The 21,996-nt window shown below is 53.1% G+C and overlaps 8 protein-coding genes across 8 annotated transcripts; 5 read left to right on the forward strand and 3 right to left on the reverse strand.

Annotated features, from left to right (window-relative positions):
* Positions 1 to 389: 389 nt before the first annotated feature.
* J4E79_000525 (uncharacterized protein) lies at positions 390 to 1,756 on the reverse strand (the record flags this gene model as incomplete). Its single annotated transcript, XM_049349441.1, has 2 exons — positions 390 to 938; positions 1,004 to 1,756. The coding sequence occupies 2 exons, from the start codon at positions 1,754 to 1,756 to the stop codon at positions 390 to 392; spliced, it is 1,302 nt and encodes a 433-aa protein (XP_049216228.1).
* Positions 1,757 to 2,756: 1,000 nt separating this feature from the next.
* Positions 2,757 to 4,192, reverse strand: PIL1 (Eisosome core component; the record flags this gene model as incomplete). The annotated part of the gene is made up of 5 exons (XM_049349442.1): positions 2,757 to 3,063; positions 3,114 to 3,426; positions 3,476 to 3,659; positions 3,712 to 3,845; positions 4,075 to 4,192. 5 exons carry the CDS (start codon positions 4,190 to 4,192, stop codon positions 2,757 to 2,759), a joined length of 1,056 nt encoding a protein of 351 aa, XP_049216229.1.
* An 849-nt stretch (positions 4,193 to 5,041) lies between these two features.
* Positions 5,042 to 6,473, reverse strand: J4E79_000527 (uncharacterized protein; the record flags this gene model as incomplete). The annotated part of the gene is made up of 3 exons (XM_049349443.1): positions 5,042 to 6,080; positions 6,129 to 6,270; positions 6,323 to 6,473. 3 exons carry the CDS (start codon positions 6,471 to 6,473, stop codon positions 5,042 to 5,044), a joined length of 1,332 nt encoding a protein of 443 aa, XP_049216230.1.
* A 193-nt stretch (positions 6,474 to 6,666) lies between these two features.
* On the forward strand, positions 6,667 to 7,643 carry J4E79_000528 (uncharacterized protein; the record flags this gene model as incomplete). The annotated part of the gene is made up of 2 exons (XM_049349444.1): positions 6,667 to 6,910; positions 7,003 to 7,643. The coding sequence occupies 2 exons, from the start codon at positions 6,667 to 6,669 to the stop codon at positions 7,641 to 7,643; spliced, it is 885 nt and encodes a 294-aa protein (XP_049216231.1).
* Positions 7,644 to 14,874: 7,231 nt separating this feature from the next.
* J4E79_000529 (uncharacterized protein) lies at positions 14,875 to 16,321 on the forward strand (the record flags this gene model as incomplete). The annotated part of the gene is made up of 3 exons (XM_049349445.1): positions 14,875 to 14,996; positions 15,075 to 15,208; positions 15,300 to 16,321. The coding sequence occupies 3 exons, from the start codon at positions 14,875 to 14,877 to the stop codon at positions 16,319 to 16,321; spliced, it is 1,278 nt and encodes a 425-aa protein (XP_049216232.1).
* Positions 16,322 to 17,371: 1,050 nt separating this feature from the next.
* Positions 17,372 to 18,750, forward strand: J4E79_000530 (uncharacterized protein; the record flags this gene model as incomplete). The annotated part of the gene is made up of 3 exons (XM_049349446.1): positions 17,372 to 17,483; positions 17,533 to 17,967; positions 18,023 to 18,750. The coding sequence occupies 3 exons, from the start codon at positions 17,372 to 17,374 to the stop codon at positions 18,748 to 18,750; spliced, it is 1,275 nt and encodes a 424-aa protein (XP_049216233.1).
* A 589-nt stretch (positions 18,751 to 19,339) lies between these two features.
* J4E79_000531 (uncharacterized protein) lies at positions 19,340 to 20,838 on the forward strand (the record flags this gene model as incomplete). Its single annotated transcript, XM_049349447.1, has 3 exons — positions 19,340 to 19,523; positions 19,615 to 20,447; positions 20,506 to 20,838. 3 exons carry the CDS (start codon positions 19,340 to 19,342, stop codon positions 20,836 to 20,838), a joined length of 1,350 nt encoding a protein of 449 aa, XP_049216234.1.
* Positions 20,839 to 21,093: 255 nt separating this feature from the next.
* Positions 21,094 to 21,996, forward strand: J4E79_000532 (uncharacterized protein; the record flags this gene model as incomplete). The annotated part of the gene is made up of 2 exons (XM_049349448.1): positions 21,094 to 21,336; positions 21,388 to 21,996. The coding sequence occupies 2 exons, from the start codon at positions 21,094 to 21,096 to the stop codon at positions 21,994 to 21,996; spliced, it is 852 nt and encodes a 283-aa protein (XP_049216235.1).

The raw sequence follows: 21,996 nt of genomic DNA on the forward strand, positions 1-21,996 counted from the left end.
GGCTCTCGTCAGAGCCACGCATGCCTGAGACGTACAGGAGGAAGATGGCGGCGAAACCATACTCGCAGATGACGAGAGAAGATAGATGCGGAAACGGCGGTCGAGAGGACGCATGGTGATAGTTGCTGAGATCGCAAGTTCCTACTAGTGGAATGCAGCAAATGGACGTGTCAGCTACCGCGAGGGCGAAGAAGAGAGGTGTCAGGTGCATTAAGGTTGACAGCAGGAGTTGAAGGCTCGATAACAGACGTTTGACCATTGTCGCAAAGGATAAGACACAAATGCGTTGTACAATGTACTTATGAATAATATAACAGTATCATGAGTATACGCATCTGTTCATTCCAAACCTGGATTATACACACATCACTCATATTACCCTACCCACTCTATGGCATATAGCACTTGAGCAACGAACCCAAACTCAACTCGCTCCCCGTCTGCAACAGAAGATTCAACGCGCCAGTACCAAGGTACACAGGGCACTTGATCGCCTGCGCCTCATCCGCAGCCTGCTTCAACGATTCCGCGTACCCTCCAAGCACCTTACCCTTCCCATCCTCCTTGCCTTCCAAAACAGTAATCATCTTCGCACCCGCATCCTTGAACATGGCACTTCCACCCGCGGCATCACACGCCAGCTCGTAGAACTGCGGTAATGGGATACCGACGTGCTTGGCGAGCGAGATGGCTTCAGCTGCGGAGACAAGATGAATGCCAGTTAGGAGGTTGACTACGAGCTGGAGCTTAGCTTCTTTGTCCTCGGCTGAGAGGCTGCTTTGGATGCTGGTGACGGGCTCGGAGGTCCAAAGGCGGACGAGGCCAGAGTCGTCGTTGGCGCCCCAGCCGCGGTCGAGGGCGGAGAAGTAGACTTGTTCAGCGGCTGAGCAGAGGGTGGCTGGGAAGGCTACGCTGCGGGACATGGATGTGATGATTCCCTGTTTTTTTCTTGTTAGTACAATGCCACATCACTTCGGGATCCCGAGGGTGAAGGGTTACTTACAGTATCCTTCAAGATAATCGTCACAGCACTCGCTCCTGGGAAATAGTCTTCCTTCAGTGTCCTCTGACTGCGGTTCTCAAACATCCAACTCCAGCCCGTACTCCCCAGTACTTTGTCGTACACATCCTGTCCGTTCAAGCCCAGTCTAGCAGCGAACCCATATGCTTCGCTGAGAGACAGGATCTGGATTGCCGCAAGCACCTGGTGAACCATCTTCATGTTGCTGCCAGCACCGATCCCGCCATCAACGATGAAAAGCTTGGAAGGGGCGGACATTTCTTCGAGTAGCCATTGGCCTTTTGAAAACGCGGCAGATGAGGCGCCCGCCATGATGGAGAGAGTGCCGTCTGCGGCTCGGCCTGCACCACCTGAGACAGGTGCATCAATGAATAGTACATCATCGCGGCCGATATCTACCAGCTCTTTCTCTACACTCTTCGCGTACGCACTTGGTACTGTCGAGCACAGCAAGAGTGTCGCTCCCTTTGGCAAAGCGTTCACAATGCCGTCCTTGTCGAAAAGCGCGGGCTGAGCTTGCATAGCCGATGCGACCATGACGATGTAGAAAGGCTTGTCTTTTGCAGATTCTGAGAGTGATGTTGATGGTGTGCCGCCCGCAGCCTTGAACTTCTCCAGCGAAGGAGGATAAACGTCGAAACCGGTTACGGGGTAGCCTTGCTTGACGAGATGCGTGGCCATGCCCATACCCATCGCGCCTAGGCCGCAGAAGCCGATTTGGGGTTTAGACGACATTGTTGTGGTGTTTGTGGTGTCTTCCTGATTTGGTTTGAAAGGGGGACCAGTTCGGTGTCCCAGAGTATCCTATCTCGACACTGGGTTTTCAACGTTGACGCGACGAATACTGCACGGAAGCCGTTATCCACAGATGCAGTAGCTTTCTTTGGTATCACTCTTTTTTATGCTGTTCCCGATATCTAGCTCTTTCTTAATTGCGATACACCCGATTTGACGTCTGAAGTTGAGAGTTGGAGTCAAGATGTCAGTCACAAAACATCGACCACGCACTTCTCTGCCATCACCCCACAGCTCAACGTCACACGCCGCTATGTTCCCCAGGGAAAATGGCCTTGGGCCGGCAAAAGACCCGTCTTCGGTCATTGACATTCATCCTGGTTGCCCCGCACTATGAGCGAAACCGGTTAGGTGGGGTATCTCTCACCCGCCGAAAGTGGGTCGTCGGCAAATGACCGATGGCAGACTGTGTTGGGGAACCCGGCGGCACCAAGATTGGACATTGAACATCGGCGGGCGGGCCGGCTCGATGAAAAGATGCTGCGGCTTGTTGATGAGAACGAAGTGTGTCCGGCCGGTGGGCTTCAGGTTCGGGTCAATGTATGCCGTGGTAGAGACTGAATACAGACTCACATGGTGCTGCGACAATAAGAGCATCTGGACTTCAATCACATAACGATAAATGCGGATATTGTATCATGTTCAACGAAGCATATAGATTATCTCATTACACTATTACTGCAAGGTTCATACAACGCGCGGCGAAAATCGTCAAAAAGTCATGATATCCGTATGCCCAAAACCAGACTTCAGCTTCTAGTGAGATTGGTCATCCAGAAAGCTTTCCATCACATAGCCCAAGCCACATTGATCGGATATATCGGATCCAAAACTGCAGTGTCGTCGCTCATTCCATCAGGGGTATAAGTCGTCAGTCCTCGTGAAGACGGACTATTAGTGGACAGAGAGTGGAACACTGCTTAAGCCGTCAGTGCGACGTCTAAGCAGCAACAACCCTCTCGTCCTCGCGACCGCGCTGGTGCTCACTAGCGATGGTGGAAGTGACATCGTCGTCAAGATCTTCGCCCTCGTAGCCGTTGCCCTGGTGCTGCTCGGCAGGGATCCACAAGCCTGACTCCCTGTCGAGGGCCTGGTCTTGGCCAGAGAGGTCAACACCCTCGCCCATGTTGCGGTTCTGGTTGCGGCGACGCTGAGAAAGGGTACGCGATCGCTGGGAGAGCTTGGAGGAGACAGAAGCGTTCTGAGACACCCAGTTGGTAAGGGCATCCTCGCAGTCTTGAATGATGCTGTGACATGTTAGTGAAGGTTTCTCATGGGGTCGAGTGTATTAACGTACGCCTTGCTAGCCTCGTAGCCGTCGTAAGCTTGACGGGTCTCTCCGGGAGTGACAGGGGTGTCGTCGACGAGCTCGAGCAAGTGCTTTCCGTAGCCGGCGATGATGGCCAGCTTCTCGCAGTGCTCGCGCATGGCATCGAATTGGTACGTGAAAGCTGCCTTGAGCTTCTCACGGGTGATGTTGGAGAGTTGGGCCTCTGCGACGAGGGACTCGGCCTCAGCACGTACAAGCTCCTGCTCGAGGACAACAATCTTGGGAGAGTTGGGCTCCTTGTACTTCAACTGAGCAATCTGATCGGTAATCTTCTGCTTGCCTGTCTGAACGTAAGCGTCAATTCGACGGAGCGCACGTAGTAGACTTACGGTCACGGCTGGGCTGGACGGAAGCCTCAATGTTACGGATGCTCTTGATGGTGACGCGGTATTGGTCGTAACGGTCAACGTACTGGTCCTCGAGCTCACCGATCTCGTAGATGAGGACACCGAGCTTGTCAGTGACGTCAGAGACGTCGTCGTCGCAAGCCTCGCCCCAAATGGAGAGTTGTTGCTGTGTGGCCAGTTAGTACTACGTAAAGTCGCACATAGTCGTGCAAGCTTACTGCGACCTCCATGCGCTCCCTGGAAACAAGCTCCATGCTGCGCATGACGTTCTTCTCCATCTTGACAAGTTGTGACAGCTTCTTTGCAAGGTCGGGTCCGAAGGCACCAGCGGACTTGTGGCGGAAGGTGTGGCCTGTATGGTAGAGGACCAGTCAGCAACTGTAGCATAACAAAGCATTCTCTGAACAGTCTGGACGCTATCCGGGAGCATCAACGATCGAAATGGTCGTCATTTGCTGAACCATGCGACAAGCTCTGCACATGCAGTGTGCAAAAATGGCATTGCGCGAAGCTCCTCGCACGATTCGCGTCGGGACTGGGAACAAGACAAAAGCAGGCCGAATCATATCTAGAGGACGTACCGATGTTGGCCTTGCCAAAGAAGCGTCCGCTCTTGGTCGAAGACGAAGGGGGCGGGGGGCTCTGAATCTGCGACGCCGTAGGCGCGCGAGACTGGCGCATGCTGTAGGTTCTGTGCATGTTGGCGGTGGTGTTCTGGCGATTGATGAAGTGGGGATTGGAGGAATGTGGTCGTGCTTGAAGTTTCGGGGACGGCGCGGTGTTGATATGGAAGGCGCAGAGATGTCGCGGTATGACGGAGGTTTTGTTTAGGGGACTTCAATGACGTAGCGTTTGCCTAGCCCCACTCTCCCCGTGGCGATCATGTTCTTGGGCACGCTACCTTCCCTCACATCATGCACATCCTCCACACTGTGACATTGGCACGCCCAAACCAGCATAGAGCATCCTTCTACGACCCTGAGTACCTGCATTTGAACCCAGACCCTTTCTCGTGGGTTGCACTCACATGCGACACCTATATCGTACACAGTCAGACAATGGTTGCCCTGCTTGCGCTGATCCCACCTAGCTTGGGGCCAGAACTTTTGGCGCCAGTGGCTATGTTCGATCCGGCTGATGTGACGTTGATGTGTGCCTGTTTTCGGGACCCATGGGCGCCATGACAACCGCACTACCAGGAAATCGTCTCTCCCTAGATCCTCGGAAAGAGCCATTCAAGTCGTCTATAAATCAGGTTGCGCATCTATTAAGGTTCAAATGGGTACTTTCTGCAGGTTTTCAATGCTCGCCAGGGCAGCGACTATATGGCAGCGGAGATGTTGCTGTAGACAGAGGGAGTTGGTTGCCGGAGGTTCCGCGACGTGTGTGTACAGCACTGGTGCAGAGTGGTTATCTTTGCAATTCCAAATATTCGCTTGCAATGGCAAGCTTTGGCCAATGGCAGAAACTTGGTTTTCTCAGTCTACACTGCCCATGTATAACTCGTGCATAATTCCATGGTATATCGTCAAAACATCATGCTCGGAACTAATACATCGCTCCGTCATGGAGCGAGTTGGCGAAGACACTGAGGATGCTACCTGCTTCGCCCAGGCCAGTGGTTGGGCGCAGAGCCCAAAAGATAAGTTCGCCCTCCCGCGGTGACCGGCGGTGGTGCACAGCTAGCGATGCTAGTCCTACTGCGAATACAGTTGTCACACCTAGGAGGGTGTTGACGAACAACGGAGACGGGAGCTCAGATCTGATGCGCTTTGATACTAGCGTTGGCTCTGAGACAACAACGTTGTGCCGTCGAGACAAGGCAGACAGTCCAGGAGTGTTACCCAATATCTCCTTCACACTAGCTAGCGTACTGGAGGCGAGAGTCTGTGATCTTGCTGTCCATGGTAGAGAGGTACTTCTTAGGGATTTCTTCGCGCCCGTAGAAACAGACCAGACATCTACAGGGTCTACCTCGTCGGTGTGGAAGAACTCCTTGCGCAACTTGCGAATGTATGCTCCGATGCGTGGATACTTGGTCTGGATAGTCTCCCTAAGCCAAGCTTGGGGCACCGTTGGGTAGTACAGCAAGGACAGATAGCCAAAGGCAAGACAATCCAAGCTAGAAGGCTGCTCTCCGCGAAAGAGATGGTCATGTTTTCCCAATAGATCTGATAAGGGATCCAGGAGCTCACCCGACAGAGCATCCAGCCTAAAGCGCGCAGCGTACACTTGGCCACCTAGGAGGCCGCCTAGACCCTTTCCACGCCCCATGCTCATGGCGCTGGGCTGACTTTCGGTCGGTATGCCGGCTGCCCTTTTTGCGGCCTCATATTCGGACGAAGCAGTGCCCCGACCCGGCGCAAAGCCTTCCTCGGCTGTAGTATCCACATCCAAGCTACTGAGTCCCATATGTGCCGTCCGGGCTCTCGCAAGGTCTCGTCGTTTCGGCGGGACGGTGTAGTTGGCATACCATGGCAGGATTGCGGTATAAGCGGACGAGGTCGCCGTGTTGTAGTTTTCGGCAGAGACGTAGAGGGACAGGTCGATCAGAGGCGTCGCCGTGGACTGGAGAAACGTGATAAAACTGGGAATGCGTTAGAGCACGCCTAATACTTGGTCGTTGGGTACTTACGCCGTCCTGTCGGTCCGCTGTCTACTGGATAGGTTGACATCAAGGTCATTGGTAACTGCAGGGTGATTGCGGAGGTATGCGACGATATCCTCGAAGCCGGATGCGGTCGCAACATCGTCATCAAAAAGGATCGGCAGGCTCTCTGCTGCTGTGTAAGAATGTACGTCGGCCACGGTGGGGTTGCAGTCCTGTACCTGTGGCGCCAACCGTGGGGTCGTGCTCCGCGACGAGTGTCCAGTCTCCCTTGGGAATGACGCGCTGGCAGTAAGCCACCGTCGCTATGCATTCCGGCTCTATTGAGGGGAGGCCAAAGGCTGGGCCCCATACATGAAGCTCAAGCACCATGTCTTGTGCCGTGTTGCGGTGCGCTGTTGGTCTGCGAGACCCTGACGCACTTCTCTACAACTTCTGCGCACGCCGATCGGAACGTTCCTAGCGTCGGAACGCGTGCACGTGAACACGCATCATCGTTGGTTTCCATGCTCCCAGTCGCACTTGCTTGATTACATCGTCGACATCAAACCTTCACAACTCCAACATGGCACCACTCCGACGCTACTTGCGGATTACAAAATATTCGGTCCTCGAGGTCCGCATCTATCTCGACAGACCTGCTGACGCTGAGGCATGGCTGTTGAAACGCGATGATCCAGCACTGCCACGCGTCATTCAGGCCATACGACCGCTTGTACTGCCCAAACTGCGAGAAGAAAACGAGCGGGGTAAAGGCCGAGGTGGTACCAAATCTAAAAAGAAGGGAGTGAAGGATGTTGTTGTTGAGGGTAAGCTGCATGAAGCCTTGTCGAACCATCTAGGATACAGGCATCCCCGCATATATGCTGCAGTCTTACTCAGACGGCTAACCTCACGTCAGATGATTTCGAGGTTTCGATCTTCTTGACGGACCTATCCTCCCGCCACTCCGTTCTGACCAAGCAAAAGATCTTCAAAGACAAGGCCCGCATCCAGAGCAACTCGGGCAAACTCACCAACTGGCTGACAACCGGAACTAGCGATCAGCCTGTCGTTATCAACGAAGATGCCGCAGATCCGATAGTCATCAGAGAGGAGGACGACGACGACGAGCCTATCAATCTTGCTGATATCCCTGCAGCCGACGTAGCTGGAAAGCAGCCTGAACGTTCAGCACGACCAAGACGCCGAAGAGGCAACAAAGAGCATGATGGAATCGGCGATGATACGGACAGCGAAAGTTCGGATCTTTTTGTCCCCGAGCCTCCTGCCAATGGCAGCAAGACGAAGGCCACCACAAGGGATGATGATCAGGCCAGTGATGAGGAACCACAAGCAGATGATAAGAAAAAACTTGGTCTCAATACATCATATGACGGCTTCAGTATCTACGGCCGTATACTATGTCTTGTCGTTAAGCGCCGTGGCGTGCGAAATCCGGCAGGAGCGAGTGGCGCAACTTCCAGCCAGGCAATGCTCGAGAATTGGGTGTCTACGCAAGCTGTGGCTGAACAGCTTGACGACGATGAAGACGCCGTTTGAAAAGATTCAGCAAGCTAGTGCTAGCTGGCCGGCAATTCTATCATGACAGCTGTGGACTGATACGATCGCGGACTATCAGGGACAAAAATAACAAGGGCGGTCACGATGCGCCGACCCTGAACACGACAAGTTCATGACAGGCTTCATCCACGTGGAACGCACTGGCTGAACCATTATACCGGATAAATGCGCGGTCCCTCAAGAAGCCCCTGCGCAATAGGTGGCTGGCTTAGTGAACCATTCTCCCAGAGGGCACAACATGCGCCACGATTTTCGCGCGCCATCTTGTGTACGCACGCCTCATCTTACCACAAACGCGGTCAATGTCCTAATGGGGACCTGATGAGGATAATGAATCTGAAACAAAGCACACAAAGGTGCTGATGTATTGACAAAGGTGGGAGGATCGGTCGGCTTTCCGGTACGACCAGGCGTGCTATTGTATCTAAATGCAGATTTTGGGCTCGATCGATACATTGAATATTGCGACACAGCTCCACAGCTCGCTGATCGAAAACAAATGTGAGGAACCACTGCCTTGGCGAGCGTGAACTCGGTGCCTCTCCGGCGTACACCCTTCCAGAGTCGTCTCGTCTTTGTCTTCTTCGAGTCCTTTCACAGGTAGCGCTTCGGGCTCGCCGGCCTGGCACAGCCCAATCCGCTGTCGCGCGAAAGTAAAGGAGCGTAAGCCACACAGAGTGCGGCAGCGGCGCCGAGACATGATGCGCGTACCTGCAGCAGCGTGCCTGGAGTCCTCTCCACACCGAGCTATTGATCTGCTGATGACGATCGCCTTGATCCACCGCCGTTATCGCACTATGGCAGCCAAAGCATGGCAGAATCAATACCATCTCTATAATGACGCGGTGTTCGGCTAGCCACGACGACGAAAGCGGAGCCGGAGGATAGAGTTCAGTGCCAATACGACGTTTGTTTTTCGGCGACCTGAACGCCGCAGTCACTGCTGCAAGCAGTCCTGCATTGGAACTACGAGAGGGCTTATTAAATCAGACAGCCTCAAGATGAAAAGTTTGTCGGTCGAAAGGTGCCGTGATTACTTACTGCAGTCTGCATGGCGGCCGCCCCTGCAGCTCAAACTACACATACTCTACCTGTGTGGCTCCAATCTTATGGGCTGTCAATTAACGGCAGACATGCTAACGCTCGGTCTCCTGTCGTCTCTCCGCGCTGGCCAGTTGGTTGGAACGCTTGTCAGCCCTAAAGTCTTTTACTGGGATGAGACCAGATCTTCGATGCTGTCGCATGTCTTCGCATTGGACTGTAACATCTGCGCATTCCTTCTCCACCAAGCTGAAACAGCTGCTCTTTGGAAGCGTTGAGACTGAGCTACTGAACTACCGAAGGGGGTGGCGATGGTGAGGACGATACTTGCTGTGTTGAGTTTGACGCATCGTCTGCCCCTGCAAATCTAATCGCTTACCTTCGACGATGAGCGCATCGCCGCACTTTTTTTCTTTCTGGTGAACAAGGGACATTCTTTGCTTGTCGCGCACAGGCTCGTCAGGGCAAACGCTTCGACAATCGTGGCATTGACCGGGGAGGCTGCAGGGGTGAAGAGAGGCATACATATTGCGAATCTCAATCAAAGGAACGCCTATCTGAAGTCGGACGTGGACCCCTGGCATCCACGTGGATCTTGAGCAGCTGAGACATGCAAGTTGCGGTGCTGTTGTCCGTCACTCCGCAATGGTGTTCTGCGGTGCTGAGCTCCTAGTGGCAGTATGGCGCCCGTTCAACTCTGTCCTTCCGGCCCAGCCGAATATCCTGATAACCTTTATCGAGCGGCCACTGCCAGCCAGTTGTGGTCGCCGGACGTTCTTGGAAAACAGGGCATACTGGGCGTCGGCAGCTACTCCTACCTCGGTCACAAGCGCGAGCCAGGATTAATACGAGTCGCACGAAGACGGCAAGCCAGAAAGACAAAAATAATCATGACATGCCTTTGTGCGGTGCTTCGCATTCTCAGCCTAGCTGCCCACGAACGAACGTGTGTACCCCGGCCTGTCGATTCAGGACAGCAGCTGGAAAGTCATGCCTGACCTCACACCGCCAGCACGGGCGCCAGCAGTTGTGGACATTGTGGAGCGGAAAATTCTAGGGGGCTTCGAAATTGGGTGGAAGCGTCAAAGAAGCACGGGAGAAGGTCGGCATAGGCGCTAGATCTTCGTCCTGCGCTGGAGGTCGGTGGGTGTCGGACGTTGGCAAATAGGCGACGTCGCAAATTGTGTGACGGAAATTTACTGTCAGTGTGTCAGAATTTGCTCCTGGCACGCACCGGCTACTGGAACCGAGCGATGCCTGTTCCTGAAGCGCTCGCAAGCAAACCCTCTTGCAAGCGGTCCCAAGGCGGCGACTGATCCCAGCCCTGCGCACCGTCAAGGTGAAAAGGAGGGCTACGTTTCATTCACACGACCGTTCGCACTAGCCATGTCTGCTAGCAATAAGCCGGTAGTGTCAGGGAACAGGTGATGTCAGAAGAGAGAACGAACGTGCCGTGGGTCAATCATGCCTCGCTGAGCCTGCTGCCTTGCCTGAAGGATGATGCGTTGTACGAAGGACATGCCGCGACGGCGACAATACTGCGACAGGATTGGATCAACACGATCTTCACGCAGTCACGAGGCCGATGAAACGACAAGGCGGTAACGCGCGAGTTCGTGTTTCTTCTCCCCCCTGCTCATTAAGTGACCAGGATCAGCGATGTTTCGGCGTGCTTTAGCTTATGCACAAGCCAGGAGCCACCCCTTTCCTGCTCATCAGCCCAACGCCTCTTTCACCGCTTGGGCCGTGCCATGCCCTGCCTAGCATTATTACACACATCGTCAAAGTACGTAGCTGACCGACATTTTGGGGGTCTGCAATCTGAGCACAAACATAAATACGTTGACCCCCCACCATCGGAGAGTTCGTTTCATCATCCAGAGCCGAAGACTACTACCACTACTACTACAACACTACCAACCAACACTACAACAACCTACTCAACGCTTCCGCTCTACACAAGCCTACCAGCTTCACCTTCAACTCAACACAATGGCCGCCATCATCTACGAGGAGTCCAACATGGGATCGCAAAACCTCCCACCTTGCCCTGGCCCACCACCAACCCGCCCTCTGCCTCCTGTCCCATCCAAATAGACATCAACATGAACATCAACTCACATGTCTGTCTTGCTCGACTTACACACTTGGCTTTGGCGCACCACAACATCGATATCAACTCCGCATCCTTACCGAACATCCACCGCACCCCACCCTAATACTCTACCAACCGACATCGACCCGCACCTTGCCGCCTGGTCTGCCGCCATCATGCAGTGCATCTGCAGCACCCAGTACGATCTGATCTTGGACGCACTACGCGCCCTAGACTCCGAACAACTCCACGTCACTCACCTGACATCCGCCGCGAAATCCGGTTAAAAGCAGCCTACGCTTGTCTTTGGAGAGCGATCCCACACCATTTCAGCCTTGCATCACAAGCCTCCACATGACGGCCTGCAGCCATGTGGCATTGCTGCATCTACCAGGACCTGCTCGTCTGACTCACATCGGAGCATGGCTACGACTGCATATCCAACACACGCTGGCTCGGGTGTCCGGAACGATCCTTCTCTATAGACGCCTACTTCATTTTGGCACATACACACCGCAGTCCTTCTAATATTGAGCGTATTACTTGCTTTGGAACATGCATTAGTTGGCGCTTGGGATTGGCTGTGTGGCATCATAGCATCATTAGCTTTTGGAGTTCTATTACTGGTTAGGCGGCATCACAGCCAGGAGGAATACCCAATATCGTCTCATAGCATTAATCATTTGATCTCAGATCAACTACACGCATACCTTGTCTTCTGTTGCATGTGAAACCCGGGTGCCAATCATCGCCACAGCACGCTCCTGATCACTAATCGCGTCGGCAGTCGACACTGAAGGCGTTGGGGGCTGAAGTGAACGTCTCCTGGGCGCAAGGCATCTTCCGCTAACATGGCAGCCCAGTTGTCAGCGCGCGCGATAGTTCCCGTGCACACCACCATTGCTATCCGCTAAGGCACATGGCGGTGATAGGACGCGCCGGTGGTTGACAAGCGCGGCAGCATGTCAGAGCCACCAGGACTGCAACCTCCACAATCAGGCACCTGTACATCACAAGCGCTTGGTGGTACACACGTGGGCGCTGTGTGACGTAGTCCTGACAGGTCGAATAGAGAGCCAATAATGCGAGTCGTTTACCTGCGATGCAGATTCAGGTGTCCCGCAGCTACCGAAACCTTCCGTGTGACCGGTTCACCTTGAAATCACGGCACCACCCCGGCTTGTGCAGGAACGACGATACTTGCCGCCGCTTCATCTTGCAACGCTAATCAGCAGGACAGATGCGGTGTCTGAATGCGAATATTGGCAGGGCCCTAGTCTGTGGTTTGGCTCGGTTGCGCCTGCCTGCCTAGCTCCAACGACAGCGGCCGTGAAGCCCTTCAGGCACAGGTGCATGCTGCCAGGAGCCCTGGCCTGCTTTCAGCTGAGGCAGATGACTCCTCTGCGTATAGCCAACCACCGCTGCATCGACTACCACACGCTAACCCAGCACCGTCTGTCGCCATAGCAGCTTCGCATGTTGCACGACTTCACCGCTCTGCCAGACGTGCCCGCAGCTGCGCAGCCGTTAGCGGTATGCGTCGCATTGCACTACCCCTCTGCTATCATGGCCAACAACAACCTGCGCATCGCGCGGTTACACAGGAAGTACCATTGTGTGCCTACGCCGCAAATTGACGCCAATCTCCGCCCCTCCGAGCGGGTCCGGGCACACCACGTTGGGGGCAGCCACACCAGAGTCGCACGCCGCAGCACCCTGACGGTGTTTGACAACTGATACTCGGATGAGTATGCCGACGTTCGCAGTGGGCGACCAAAGACGGCTCGGGCCCAGGCGTATACAGTTTGCACTTGTCTGCGCTGCTGACTGGGAGTCCCTCGGTTTCATGGCACCTCTCATTTGCGAATTGACTTTGAGCAACGCCGACGTCCTTCGTCCTCTGCAATTCCCTGTCATTGGCAGAAGGCATCAAGGCTGCATTCCGGTCTGATGAATACGGACCTGAGCAACCATGCAATCGGTCCTCTGCACGCACACAGACCCATCGCTTAGCTATCAAATTGCTCTCGCAAACACCGATGATGCTAAGAACAGCTCTGTCAGACGTCAACTCAATCCATCCTGCAAGAAGCGAGGCATCCATGTACGCCATCGGCTGACGCAAGCTGCGCGTTGCCGTGTGTACAACGTGTGGAAACCTGCAGTCGTCCTTCGATACATCAACTTTCACGCACGCAAGCGCATATCAATCACACGTCCATGCAAGCCCTCTGCGTGCGTCCAAGTGCTTGCTCAATCCCTGGCAGATCATTGACTCACGCCCGCATTCCACAAACCACGTTGCTTTTGTTGCAGATCGTGGGTCCCGCGGGCAGAGTATGCAGCCTGCAGCCTTATTTTTCCTTGATGCCTACCGCGCCCCGACCGCTGGCAAAGTCCGCTGTCAATCAACCCACTCAGTCGGCCTTTCTTAGTAGATCGTCGGCGACTTGATCACTCGCTCTGACTCACCTCCAGCGGTGTACCCAAGCTGTCACCGTTACGACACGGACGCCGTTGCAATTTGGCCGATGTCCCATGTCGCAACCGGGTTCTCGGATCCCATCGCGCAAAAGGGAAAAGCCGTTGAACCTGTAGCTGCCGGCTACCGCTGTAAAACCCTTACATGGCTCACCGCTGTATAGGTCAGGTGGAGGCTACGACGCAGCATGTGTGAGGAGGATTTTCAATCTTGTGACTTCCTAGGTTGTTATGTGGGAATTGCGATATTCGCCTTGTTCGCCTAACATCACACTCCTTTCGGTGATCATTACGCAGATTCACCATCAGCCAAGCACTGCGGCTGTAAGCGAACCGCCTCGCAGTGACCTCAATGGAAGACCCCAGCACGGTAAACGTTCAGTCCGGTTGATCAAGCTCGGCCAAATTATTTTTTCCACATGTTTCCTCGCCGAGCACACAAACGATTTTCATTGTAATACCTCCGTTACCTTGAGCGTCACCGACAAATTTCCGCCGACTTCATGGAGATCTCCCAAACAGGCCGTACACAATATTGCTCTTATTTGCGTACCGCTATGCATGATATGCAATGCCTGCAAGATAGAGTGTCAAAACAAGGATGGACGTCCTCCTTGCCCGTCGCTTGCGCAATCTGTTTCGCAGGCAGCAAGGCATTCGTGGACAATAATATCCCACACCCACTCTTTCCCACACAATCGTGTGTGTGTAGCTCTGTCGATCAAACAGCAGCGTCCTGAACATGCCGTTCATGCACGTCGTCCAATATGGTAAAGTGGATTCTCTCGCCACCACGTCTGACATCTGAAACAAGTACAGCCATTAATCGCGCCATGATTCAATATTGCCACGCCTGTTACCACCGCCTTTGCCGCTGGCCTCGGACATTGCTTGCTGACTTGCATGGTCTGCTCCGGAGTACAGTGTGAGAGAGTTTCTGCTTCAAACGGTGCCTCGGTATTTGCATAGGCGGTGCCTGTGGCTATTAGCCGGGTCTACGAGTTTGAGGCGTGTAAGATTAGATTCAGCCTATCTATCAGGCATCAAAGAATCTTGCGTTGTTGCGAGCATGGCTGCCACACTGTAAGTTCGACTAGCTGAGCTATACGGTGTCAACGCGTCTTGGAGGACGTATGCAAGGAACACCCCACGCTCCATCTGCAAGATGCTGTATCCGGCTGAAGTGCTGTATATTGCCCTCACTACACACCAGCTGCATATGCTGGTCATCGATTGTCGGCGTACTTGCTCTAGACCTGTGGGGGTCTATCTGGGTATCAGGCGGACCTTTCGCTCGCTCTCAGACATTATGCGATTTCGATCTTGAAATGTCGTTGCGATGTAGTTCATGGTCCTGATGCACAGCCACAGGCGCCACATGGAGGTTGAGGTCGTGTCGTACGAACGGGCCAATCAATCTGATTCGTGCCTCGGGAATCTTGGAAGTCCAGCTGCGATACAGCGCACTGCATGCGGGGCGTATGCTCAGCGCAACGCCCGCTTGGAAGACGATCCTACATACAAATATAGGTCTTCATCTTCCTCATCGTTCCTGCTCAGCTATTGCGTTTCGTATTGCGCGTATAGTCAAATATGGGGCTCGTCGATTGGTTGAACTCCATGGCGGAGTTTGGTGAGTGGGCTGGTGGACGCAAGCCGGTGACGAAGAAGTCGGATGCGCTGCGCTTCGGCGTTTTGGGTGCTGCCAAGATCGCGTACGTCTACGCTCTATTGTCTTTGTCCATAACAAGACGTCAAGATGAGACTTGAAGCTAAAACATATCGTCGAACAGTCCATTAGCTTTGATCATCCCAGCGCGGTCACATGCAGAGATCATAGTCGTTGCTGTTGCAGCTAGAGATAAGACGAAAGCGGAGGCTTATGCGAAGAGATGGGATGTGCCAATCGTTCATGACAGCTATGAAGGTAGGTAGCCCATCTCGTGGCATCTCTTTAACCAGGAAGCATCGGACATGAATGCCCCGAGCTACCGCAAGGTTACACTAACCTGTTGTAGCGCTCATCAACGATCCATCCATTGATTGTATATACAATCCCCTCCCCAACGGCCTTCACTACAAATGGACGCTCGCCGCCCTCAAAGCAGGAAAGCACGTCCTGTTAGAGAAGCCGTCCGTGTCTAACGCACAAGAGGCACGCTCTCTTTTTCACCACCAAGTCCTCGATACTCCGGATGCTCCGGTCCTTGTTGAAGCAAGTCACTATCGCTTCCATCCCGCTTGGCATTCCTTCCTTGCGCAATTCGAAAAGCAGGAGTTAGAGAAAGCAAGTGCTCGCGCTGGAGTGCCGAAAGGAGGCATTCCTGCGACGGATATCAGGTTTGAATATGATCTTGCTGGTGGCGCTGCAATGGACCTAGGACACTACACCCTCTCTGCACTACGAGGCGTCTTTGGAACTGAGCCCACAGAAGTCACCTCAGCAACACCTCGTCTCATACACGCACCACACGACCAACGCTGCGACCAATCCATGGAAGCCACCTACACTTTTCCCAATGGCGGCACTGGTCACGTTTCAGCCGATCTAGGTGCTCGGGGTGGCTACTGGTTCCCATGGCTAACATCCAACTGGCCCAGTTTCCGCGATCTGCTTGCCTGGATCTCCGTGACTCTACATCCTGAAGATCTTGGTGTCGAAGGCGGTCTACAAAAGTCTAGTCAGAAGGTACTTATCTTCTCAGGTTTCATGAGTCCGCATGCCTACCATCGCATCGACATCACTACAACCATCACCTTGCGCGACCCCACATCTGGCAACATCGTCAAACAAGAGAAGAAGACCGAACACAAAACAGCATACAAGTGGACTGAGGGTATGGGCGGCGAAGAAAGGGGACAGGATTGGTGGACATCGTATCGGTACCAGCTTGAGGAGTTTGTGAACAGGGTCAAAGGCAGAGAGGGAAGTGGTGCCTGGGTGGACGGCGAGGAGAGCATTAGGCAGATGGAAGCTACGGATCGGACGTATGAGAAAGCTGGTATGTCGATTAGGCCTACGAGTGCGGAGCTGGAGTGAGGAGATTTGGCGATGCAGTGTTGCGTCATCGTTCCTGTAGCTGAGCCCGGATGAGGCTACTGATTGGAACTCGGGGTAGCACTCAGGGTAGCCGAATGAACCCAATCTTACAATGGCGCATGTGTATGTATTTTTTATGTACACTCAATTGATTTGTTCGGAAATGCGTAACCTCTTTGCCCTTTCCAGCATCGCTCAGCGGAGCAAGTTCTTTGCAAAGCGGCGATGTTGCACCACCACCCAAGCTCACAAACACAGCCAGCCACCCCGCTTACGCATCGCAGAAAAGCCTCACCGCACGATAAGACAGTAAGCAGATAGTTCCAAAGCAGCAAGGCAGATACCAAGCAGCGACAAGCTTCACCAAGCCTGCACAAGCCTTGCGTCTACCTGCCTGTCTAGGCATCGCTCGCTGCACCCAACGTGCCTTGCCCCGCTTTTGAGGTACAGAGGAACATGACGCGATGGCAAGCCCAGGTTCCGAGAAGCCGAGTTTGAGGGCCGTATAAAAGCGATGCGGTACTTCCAAAGTTCACTGGTACGTCGACTGGACAGAGGTTTTGAGAATGAGGTTTCTGACAACGGTTTGCAGTTTCGCGGCGCTGGGGTCTGCGGGTCTGGCTAAGACTGGGACGCCATGGATGGATAAGAGACAAGCTGGTGATGCGCCGGCTTATGAAGCGCATACAGTTGATCAGTTGGTTCGTCGCCGTGCTTTTCGTTGGCTGCTGGCCTTTTGCTGATTGTTGTGGCAGATTGATCATTTTCCGGATAGCGATCGGTACCTTCCGCATACCAATGCCACGTTCACGCAGCGATATGGTAAATATAACACTGCTATCTACGTTTACAGTCTGGGCTTACTCTTTTGTACAGTTTTCGATTCATCTTACTACAAGCCTGGAGGGCCGGTATTCCTCTACATTGGCGGGGAGACGAGCGTAGAGTCGCGCTTCTCTAATTTACAGACAGGAAGTAAGTCATCAGCACAAATCACCGCGATACCTCTTGTCGGGTAACTGATTAGTTCTTATAGTCATCCAGATACTCATGGAAAAGTTCAATGGCCTTGGAGTGATTCTTGAGAATCGTTACTATGGCGAAAGCTACCCTTACAACTCTAGTACGACGGATGAGCTACGGTTCCTCACTACAGAGCAGAGTAAGTGATGCTCAAGATTTCGATAGTCGCGTGTTCTGACGTGTTGTAGCCATTGCCGATAACGCCTACTTCAGGCAGCATGCTACTTTTCCAGGTATCAACGCCACTTTGAGCAGCGTCGACACTCCATGGATCATGTACGGCGGTTCTCTTGCTGGTGCTCACACCGCATTCACTATGAAGACATACAACGACATCTTTGCTGGAGGTATCGGTAGTAGCGCCACCATCCAAGCCTTACTCGAATATCCGCAATGGTATAATCCAATCATGAAGTTTGGCCCAGCGGACTGTGTTTCCAGGATTGTCGACATTGTTGACAAGATCGATGAGCTCATCTGGAGTGGGAACAAAGACGGCATCCAGCAGCTCAAGGATATCTTTGGTCTCGGAGCCCTGCAAGATCTAAGAGACTTTGCTATGACGATTGCGTTCCCGATTGGTGGTCCCATGAACTATCCCACCAACACTTGGCAAGAGCTCAGTAAGTGACTGCATTCCACGATTCCGTGATAAAACAGCAACTGACATTTAACTAGACTGGTCCGACCGCTACGGCTCAAAAGACTTCTTTAGCTTCTGCGGCAATGTAACGCAAGTTGATCCACCAGCAAACATCAGCAGCGTCGATATGGCGCTTTCCCAATACTCCAACGGCGAGGCTTGGACTGGATTAGGTGGATATGCCGACTACGTCAAGAAGACGCTCATCCCAACCTGCGAGAGTGGCCGGATCGACAGCACAGACTCCGGTTGCTTCGGCACCCAAAACCAGACATACTACGCCGACCCCACAAACGGAGCAGCGCGCTCATACCTCTACTCAACCTGTTCCGAGTCTGGCGCTTACCAAGTGGCGCCCACAAACGGCCCATCTCTCATCTCTCGCGTCCTCCAGATCGACTACACCCAGCAATGGTGCACCTGGGCCTTTCCACCCGGCGAGCACAACAGCATCCCCGCCACTCCCGCCTTGCACTACTACAACAAATACGGAGGCTGGGATCTTCAGGCTGAGAATCTCGCTCTCATCGATGGCAACACAGATGTCTGGCTCGATCTGTGCTACCATTCAAACTTGGCGGCTCAGCCTAGGATCAGCAGCGATAAGTATCCGAGTTACCTGATTGCGGGAGCTGGACATCATTGGGATAGCTATGGGATTAAGAATGTCAGCGCTGAGCCGAATTACATCAGAGAGGCACATTATTGGGAGGAGAGGACTGTGAGTCGATTCTTGACGTTCTGGGCGGAGAAAGAGCATTAGGTTGGGACGAGCTGAACATACGTCTTTTTCATGAGAACTGCGTACTGTCTGGAAGCTGTGAATGTCGATATCAATGACCCCCACTTTCTTCTGAGGCGCTTGGGCGAACGCGGGGTAGTCGAGGACCCTGAAAATGTGACTTGACAGGGAACTCCGCGCTTTTGCATGTGATGCGCCGCGGATACAACCTTATTTTGTGAGTCTTATGTTGCTTAAGTCATCTTCCAGATTTCAACACAACAACAATTATTGATGCTCGCCATTCCAGCCTGTTGGCGATGTGGAATGATGCGCGCGCGTTCCAATGTTGGTGTTTGCCACTGTGGGTCGCCAGGGGCGCGCTAAGTGGTTTTGACACCGCTTCCAGCTGCTTGGCTTCATCAAATAGCAGCCTCATAGCTCTTTGCTACACCACCATGCGTTTGTGCCATTGACACTTACCACAGTCTTTGAATTCGTCGATTCAGTCTTTCCTTTTCAGCACTGCACAGTGCTTGTTTCCTGTTCGTTCTAGCGGGCGCTAGCCGTTGCTATCGTTATCGACACATCGCGACAAGACCAGCACCAAGCGTGCCAAATCATCAACGAAATGGGCAAACTGGCTTTTCCGCTCGACAAAGAGCTCACGGGGCCGGATAGGGTTGTTCTGAATATACTGCAGAAGGAGTACGAGCTGCATGAGGCCAAGCCTGCAGAATCATCGACAGACGCAGCGGAAGACTCTGATGACTCGGGTGTCAAGCATTCTGAGATTGTGACGCCGTCACCAGAGGGTCAGTACTCATTTCGGTCGATTATGAATGCCTCGGAAGCATGCAATATCGATATGCACTTCTGATGCGACCAACGACTAACTCTTGTTAGATCTACAAGACCAAGAGCAACAGGCGATTACTTACCTCAAGAAGCTTAATGACCCCAAATCCGACAGCTTCGAGACCAGTGTTTTCAGCTCTGTGGATGAACCCGACATCAAGAACCCTCTTCTTCGCCAATGGATCATTGACCCCTACATCCAATGGGCGAAGAAGGTTGTCCGAGTCGAGACCGACGTTATCATGATTACGCATCTGCTGCTCTACTTCTGCACCAGCATTCCGTCAGCCGCATACTTGTACATCAATTTCCATTGGTGGCACGCCGTCCTCCATTGCGTCATGCAAGGCTACTATATGGGAGCATACACTCTTCTGAAACATCAGCATATCCATATGCGTGGTGTTCTCAGCAAGAAGTATGATTTTGTCGATCGGCTGTTCCCATACATTCTCGACCCGATGATGGGCCACACATGGAACTCGTACTACTATCACCACGTCAAGCATCACCACGTTGAAGGCAACGGACCCAACGACCTTTCTTCTACAATTCGCTACCAGAGGGACAGCGTTTGGGACTTTGCGCAATACGTCGGTCGGTTCTACTTTCTGATCTGGCTCGATCTGCCGATGTACTTCTTGCGTACACGCAAGCCTAATCTCGCGCTTCAAGCTGCGGGATGCGAGATCGGTAACTACATCTTCCTATACTTGATGTACAGCTTTGTTAATGCCCGTGCGACAATGTTCGTGTTCTTGATCCCTCTCGCTTTTATGCGCTTGGCTTTGATGACTGGCAACTGGGGACAGCATGCTTTCGTTGACGAGGTCGAGCCGGACTCTGACTTCAGGTCGAGCATCACCCTCATCGATGTACCTGTAAGTTGACATTCATCCGATTTGGCTACTTTCGAACATTCCGCTTACGTCATGATAGAGCAACCGGTACTGTTACAACGATGGCTACCACACCTCTCATCACCTTAACCCGCTCCGCCATTGGCGCGAGCACCCAGTTGCCTTCCTTTCGCAGAAGAAGCAGTACTCCGACGAACAAGCAATTGTCTTTTACAACATCGACTACTTCTTCCTTACAGTCAATCTGCTGAGAAAGAACTATGAGCATATCGCCAAATGTCTTGTACCCATGGGCGATCAGATGAAGCTCACGCTTGACGAGAAGGTTGAGATGTTGAAGCGCAAGACTCGGAAATTTACTGAGGAGGAGATCGCAGAGAAATGGGGCAAGCAGTATGCTAAGTTGAAGTAGAGGTAGATTGCAATGATAGATAGATGTATATAAATCTTTTACGCGTCCAGGAATCATCATCACCGCTCGGTGTCGATAACACGACAGATGCGAGGGCATCACGACATTCTGTCGCTCTTACTCCGTAAACCCACGTGCTAGCGTGCAGCACCTGCCCCGGCAGCATGTTCGCTCATCATATCATTCGATGTTGGAGCCGATCACTATTCATCGTCGCAACAACACCCTACACCCATCACTACTCCACTTCCAGCAATGGCGAATCCCGGGAGACTACCTTTCGATCAGAGCTTGTTCGTCGCGACACCCAACGCGATTTATTTGAGATCGCAGCTCGCCCGGAAGAAGCTGTTCGAGTGCGAGACCGCTAACGGCATAGTCAACGCTCGTGCCTCGAAAGACAACAGTAGCCTCTTCGCTATAGCAGACAGCCAGGTCGTGATACTACATGACGCCACTCGAAGCAGAGACAGGAAATACAAACTGAAGAACGGCGATGTATGGCATACTCATGGATGAGAACAGGTTCATGAACTGACACTAGCATAGGGCGAGCCACGTCTTCTTCTGTTTTCACCCGACTCGCGCATCCTCTACTTCACCACAACACTGAGCAACTCGGTTCAAGCATACTCCATACCCAACGACGAGCTTCTACCTTCCCTGCCATCACATCCGTCTCCGCCAAACGCGATCGCAATATCCAGTAATGGCACCGTCCTCCTTTCAGCCTCTCCGAGCCCACCAACTATTTACCTCCAAGACCAACGATGGGGACGCAGCGCAGCGGTGAACTTTCGCCCGACAGACGCTCGTTCGGCTGTTACGTGTGCCGCGTTCCAACAGCCAGATGGTCCTGCGCAGCTGTCGTATACCAACTTCGTTATTGGATTCCAAGACGGGCTACTAGCAATGTACCGCCTCTTCCTACCTTCACTGCGAAAACGTTCCGAAGACTCGCGTGCACATCAACCGCAATTCTTCCAGTTACAGCCCGTTCGAGTCGGTGTCATCAAAAAGCTTCATAAGCCGGCCATGGGCGGTATGCTAGCAGCGGAATTTCTACCAGGCTACAAGTCGCGGGTTGTTAGCATTAGGCATGATGGGAAATGCCGACTTGTCGACTTTGAGGGAGGTGGGAAGATACTGCGGACATAG

Source organism: Alternaria viburni (genome assembly GCF_023758015.1).
Source record: "Alternaria viburni strain BMP 2772 chromosome Unknown scaffold_1, whole genome shotgun sequence".
In the NCBI taxonomy this organism is placed as follows: domain Eukaryota; kingdom Fungi; phylum Ascomycota; class Dothideomycetes; order Pleosporales; family Pleosporaceae; genus Alternaria; species Alternaria viburni.